General features: G+C 37.5%; 1 protein-coding gene across 1 annotated transcript; it reads right to left on the reverse strand.

Moving 5' to 3' along the window:
* Positions 1-2,089: 2,089 nt before the first annotated feature.
* Positions 2,090-3,151, reverse strand: LOC142851267 (olfactory receptor 51A4-like). Its single transcript, XM_075975150.1, is given in 3 exon segments — positions 2,090-2,268; positions 2,271-2,799; positions 2,990-3,151. Coding segments are annotated over 3 exon segments (870 nt in total).
* Positions 3,152-6,434: the final 3,283 nt, after the last annotated feature.

Below are 6,434 nucleotides of genomic sequence, written 5' to 3' on the forward strand. Positions count from 1 at the left end.
TCCTCTTCCACTGTTTCTCTTCAGATGCAGGTGGGCCTCCCATGGATATAAGCCAGCCATGGTATATTAAGTTGCAATGAAACTAGTCTCATTGCTGAAAAATTTTTATCATTGTTGAAAGACCTCCCGTCCAGCTTGCTAAGCAGCTTAGCACCAGATGAAAGACCCCCCTCCCCCCGCCCAGCTTGTTAAACGACTTAGCAACACCGGTAACGCCATTTTGCAAGGCTTGTACTGAATATTCAGGGTTTGAACAAAGGGCAGTTTAAAAGCTGCCAAAACGAGATAGAGACACCTGTGGCTGGGCTGGGGGAGGAAAGGGAATACCGAGAATGTGGCTGGGCTTCGTCTGTCCCAGGTGGGGAGGAACACCGAGAAGACACCCTGTCTGCCCTAGATAAGAGCCAAGGCAGCCCATATCTGAATTCTCGGGAACTAGAGACCTTGTCCCTACCTGAACTCGGCCACATTCAAACTAACCAATAAAAACCCTGTAACTGCGCTTCTCGCTTCTGTACCGCGCTTTGTGCTCCCCAAAACATATATAAACCCATTACCCCGACCTGGAGGTGCACAAGTCCTCGGAGAGACTTTGTCGCCCCAGGTGCCTGTGTATCTGAATAAACCTCTTGCTGTTTGCATCCGTACAAGTGGTCTCGCTGTTCCTTGGGAAGGGTCTCCCCAGAGGAAAGACACTCTTGGAGGGTCTTTCATTGTGTGCTAACTGCCATAGAGACCCGAAAGACAGGCCGCTGTCTGTCTGTAGCATGGACCAGAATCTTATATTCTACAGCTCAGTAAGGAAGTAAAATAACTGAACGAAGTACTTTTCCTAATAAAAGAATCATTCTTATTGTTTATTTTAATGTGTTTTGTGTAAAATTGTCATTGTCCATACAAATTTGGTTTTATGAGCTGCAGGAGTATATTTATAGTTGCCAAGACGCTGTGTTGCATGAGAATAGTTTAAATGAAGAGACTAACTTCAGTCACATTTTCTCAAAAATACAGTTTTCACACGAATGTGTATTTTCAGTTTTCAAATAAACATACTGAATACCTGTATCCAGAACTGCTAGGATAACCAAAAACCAGAAAATGGGTATCCCAGAACCTAGGATAAAACCAAACACTACAGGTCTAAAAATTCACCAATAAAATGACTCCTAGTGATATTCTGATATACTCATAATTCATTGCCTTATTCAATTATCATTAGAGGACATTCCTATTGAAGCAGCTGAGAACACAGATAGACATCACAACAGAGGGGAGGGGATTCCTTTGAAACAGGACAAAATGAGATGTCTCCATCAAATCCTCCCTTCAGAGCTCAGGGAACCCCACAGAAGAGGCGGCAGGAAGAGTGCAATGGAAAGATAGAATGGAGAAAAAAACCCTCTGAGTCAACTGAGCAGGGATTGTAAGAACTCACAGAGACTGAAGCCCCAAGCAGAGGGCCTACATAGGTCTGCACTAGGTCCTCTGTGTATACATTATAACTTTCAGCTTAGTATTTTATGGCACATTTGAGTGTGTGAACAAGCAGGTCTGTGATTCTTGTTCCTCTTCTTGGGATCTTTTTCATTACGTTGAGTTTCCTGCCAATGCTGTGATGTGAAGGCTTTTGTTTTATCTTAATGTATTTTTATTTCAGCTTGTTTGCTTGTTATCTCTGAGAAGCCTGTTATTTTCTAATGAGAGACAAAAAGGGAATGGATCAGGAGGAGAGGGGGAGGTGGGGAAAGAATTAGGAGGGGTAAATGGAGGGAAACTGTAATCAGGATATATTTATGCAAACAGAATCTATTTTCAATAAAAGAAGAGATTGATATTACTTATTAGGTAAAAGTAGGAATACATTCTATGCTTGCACTAATGTCTCAGTCTTAAATATTAAATCAAGAAATTTGCAAGGCTGATTCTTAGATCTTGGTGAATATGTGAAAAGACGATACTGAAGAGTTAACATACCATGTGAGTCTTTACCGATTCATTGTGCTTCCTTTTCACCACAAATCAGATTTTCTTGAGATTAAGCATATTTTTCAGCTTTGTTTTTGACACAGTTTCTCTAGTATCACATTTCTTATCTATTCATCACTGGAGGCACAAGCAGGAAAATGTCAGCCATGAGGATCTTGGTTATAGGAGAACTGTGTTTGGCAAAACGGGAGACAACAGAGAGGGAGATGACAGGGACATAGAAGACAAGCACAGCACAGATGTGGGAGACACAGGTGCTGAGGACCTTGAGCCTTTCCTTTGGGATGCAATGCCCAGCACTGCTCTCAGGATCAGTGCGTAGGACAAGAAAATACATGTTATGTCCAGGATACCCGAGAGAGCCACAGATAAACCATAGATGATATTAAACTTGTTGTCTGAGCAGGCAAACTTCATCACATCCTGGTGGAGGCAGTAGGAATGTGACAGCAGATTCTTCTTGCAGTATCTTAGATGCTTTAGAGTTACAGGAAAAGGCAGGATCAGCAAAACATTCTTGAGAGCAAAAGCAAGCCCGATTTGAAGAACCCTGGCACTGGTAAGGATGGAAGTGTATCTCAGAGGGTTGCAGATGGCCACAAAGTGGTCAAAGGACATAATGAGAAGTACAGATGACTCCATAGCTGCGAATTCATGAATGTAAAACTCCTGGGCAAAACACACATTGGGAGAAATTTCTGGAGAACCGAACAAGAAAACCTTGAGCATGGTAGGGAGAGAGGAAATGGATAGTCGTAGGTCAGAGAGAGCTAACATGGAGAGGAAATAATACATGGGTTCATGCAGAGAAGGCTCTGATCTTTTTTTTTGTTTTTTTTTTTGTTTGTTTGTTTTTCGAGACAGGGTTTCTCTGTAGCTTTGGAGCCTGTCCTGGAACTCTGGAACTCCCTTGGTAGACCAGGCTGGCCTTGAACTCACAGAGATCCGCCTGTCTCTGCCTCCCAAGTGCTGGGATTACAGAAGTGCGCCACCACCACCCGGCCTCTGATCTTATAAAGAAGAGGATAGTGCATTTGCCAAGGATGGCTGCAGTGTACAGGAGGCATATGGGGATGGAGATCCAAATGTGTGCAGATTCCATCCCTGGGAACCCAACCAAGTAGAAAGCAGGAGTTCCAGTAACAGAGATGTTGAGAATAGACATGCCAGCGTGGCATGTGTAGGAATCAAGATGAGCAACTCCAAAGATGTGTGTTTTGGTGCCGAGCATAGAATAGTGTAAATGCCTGACTTTGTCGTATTGAAACTTTTAAGGTGCTGTCAAACCAAGAGATATGGGAATTATTCTTAGATATTTATACAACATGGAGGAAAATCGATGAGAAATAACCATCCTAGTACATATTAGTATCTGAGTAGCCATTAAAAATGATCACGGTTCACATAACAGAACAAACTGAATTTTTTTTTCATAAAATGCATTATTTCTATTTTTCATATCTGCTTTACATCATGACTTTATGAGACAGATCCTTAAGTGATTGTATGCTTCCTGTTGTCTACTTAACTATATGAAGCTTTATAATCTTCCTATAGACATGTTCCAGTTGATACATTCTGTGCCTATATTCCTTTGCTGTTGCTGTTATTTTTTGGTAGTACCCTGGTTTAGCATAGTTGCTTTACCATTGATATTATGCACATCACTATGCAGTATTTAGGTGGAAGTGTACAATTCGGTTATCTTTTTATGTTGAACTTTTTTTGTGAACAGTCTTGTGTTAAATTTTTTGATGATGTCAATCATTATCATATTTAATACTTGCTTTTGGAATATCTATTTAGTTCATTTTTCTTAGACATTTCAATGTAATGCCTTGTTAGTTTGCTTTGTGTGTGTGTGAGTGTGTGTATGCACAATATATATTTATATATAGAATACAATACTTATTTCTATTAAAGGAGTATATATTTGTGCATATCAACTGCATAAAGCAATTATTTTCATTCTAACATTACAATGCACATCTGTAATTTAATATCCCATAAATTTATTTTGAATTTTTGTTGCATTTTAAAATTTGTTAAAGTTTGTTTTAGCATTATAATATAGCTAACAACGTAACTGCCTTCCCTGTCATCCCTCTACATCCTCATATGTACCTCTCCCTGCTATCTTTCAAAGTATTGACTTTTTTTTCTCATTAATTCTTGTTACATATACATGGGTGTATATACATTTTGTTAATTTGTCATATTTAACAATTGTTTAAAAGTACATGTTTGGTTTCTAATTTATTTAAATAATTAAGCACTTTTGCAATTATTCTTCTAAAATGAATTATTTTAAATTACCATGTATTTCTGTTTACATTTAATTTTCACTTTAATATTTTCTCTTCAATTTATTGGGAAGCTTTCATGCTTTTTCTAACTTATTTTTAATTGTTAAATTAATATATATATATATATATGTGGTACAATGTGCTATGTTTTTGTACATATACATGAGAAACTATTGTTTCCTCAACTAAATTACATAAAGGCAAAACCCAGTCATTGTAAAGAATGGTATGTGTCTACCTTAATCAAGAATCCATATCCATTAAGTTTCTTAGTCTCTTGTGACTGGTGAATTCTAGCTCTTAAGATAAACTGATGATAGTGACCTGAAAGAATGGAGAACTGAAGCTGATGTAGTGTAATAGATTTTTTCTCTTTACTTGGTCCATATGACTAAAGAGACTTAGTAGACATTTTGATTTGTTATTGCTGTTTTGATTTGTTTGCTTTCTGATCATAGAGCCCTCCAAGGTGGATTAATGTAATTTTGTTGAGGTAAAAGGAATATTAAGAGGGATGTAGTGCTTTTGCCAAGTTCATCAACTCCTTCATCTTGTTTTACCACTGACTCCTCCTGTCTTTCCAGCAGAAAAAGAGATCTTCTTCCTTTTCAGTACCTTTCAGCTGTTCTCTAGAAAACTGTACTTTCACAGTTAAAAGCTAGCTTCCTTAGATGTTCATATTCTTTGGGGCATGCACTTACTGACTTGCAAGGTTTTAATTTTTTAACCTTTAATTCTTGTAATACTGTTTAAGGTTTGGGTTTAAATTCCTCTACACCAAATCAAACTAGTACCTTTTAATATGATAAAAGTACTTAGTACTCTCTTAATACAATAAAACTACATGTTTAATAATCAGTCTAGAAAAACTGAGTTTTTTACTCATTTTATCAATGTCTACTTATATTAAATGACAAAAACCCATGCTTAACACAATAAAAAGTTCTGAATTTCATTAGATATATTTTATGATTTCAGAAAGTCTATTTTACTTTGTTAAAAAAAGTAAAATTTTTGATAATTTAGAGGAAGCTAGAATGCTGCATTGGTTTTCTAGCTTTATCTTAGTTCAGAAGAGCTTTCAGAATTACCTCTAGTTGTGGAACTGCAAGGAAAACAGCTATAGCAAGAGACAGAGAAGGCTTCCAGAGAGTAGAGTTAGCCTGGAGTTCAGTATTAAATTGAAATTAAACATGACATTATTTATTGTATTCTTTATACCAATAGTATAATCATTCTTCATGAGGTCAATTATACATTACGAAGAACCTTTTTAAGTCTTGTGTATCCATGTGGTAGCAAGGATTAAATGGTAGAAGTCATAGTTGGATAAGGGTAAGCTGCTCCTTAGAGCTCCTGACTGATGAGGTCAGGTCTACAAAAGGATTATTATGGTTCTCAGGCACTTACCAAAGTCTGCACTTAGGTGATCTGAGATAAAGCTATGCCACATTTATTGTTGGTCCCCTTCTGAAAGGGTGATCCTAGTTCTTCCTGTCTGAAACCATTTTAGTAGAGCAAAGGCCCTAGGGATGATGTCACCCTGCTCTATACTCAGAGGACCTAAAATGCCCATCAGTCTTTCAAACAGACAAAAGCCTGTTGAAGAACGGTTCACCTCAATTTCCAGTCTGCATGTCATTTGGATGTTTATGATTAAATGTCTGTGAAGTCACCCCAGCCTTTAAAAGATAATTTACTTTTTGTCTATGCTTTCAGATCCTTCTTGAGAGATGGACACATTATATTTTCCTAGGTAGTTTTGCTTGTGTGACCAAAATTGAATTAATTCATTTTTGTTCCTGACTAATGAGTCTATCTCTATAAAATACTAAATGTTGACTTAGTTTGTTTTATTTTTTTAAAAAAAAAACCTTTTAATCATCAAGGGCCCTTAAATTTCTTTTGGAGACTATATACACTATTGTCCAATTTTATTTTATATGTTTGTGGGAGTGGTTTTTTAAAAAAATTATTTATGTGTGTGCATGTGGCTGTGTACTCCTATTTTTGTGTGTGTGCATGTGTGAGTGTGTGTGCGCATTTATTTTCTACTGAGGCCAGAGAGGGAGCCACAGCTTCTGTAGCTGTAATAAGTGGTGGGTTTTCTGAGTGTCCCACATGGGTGCTGTGAACCGACTC

This window comes from Microtus pennsylvanicus, chromosome 5 (genome assembly GCF_037038515.1).
Source record: "Microtus pennsylvanicus isolate mMicPen1 chromosome 5, mMicPen1.hap1, whole genome shotgun sequence".
Classification (NCBI taxonomy): Eukaryota; Metazoa; Chordata; class Mammalia; order Rodentia; family Cricetidae; genus Microtus; species Microtus pennsylvanicus.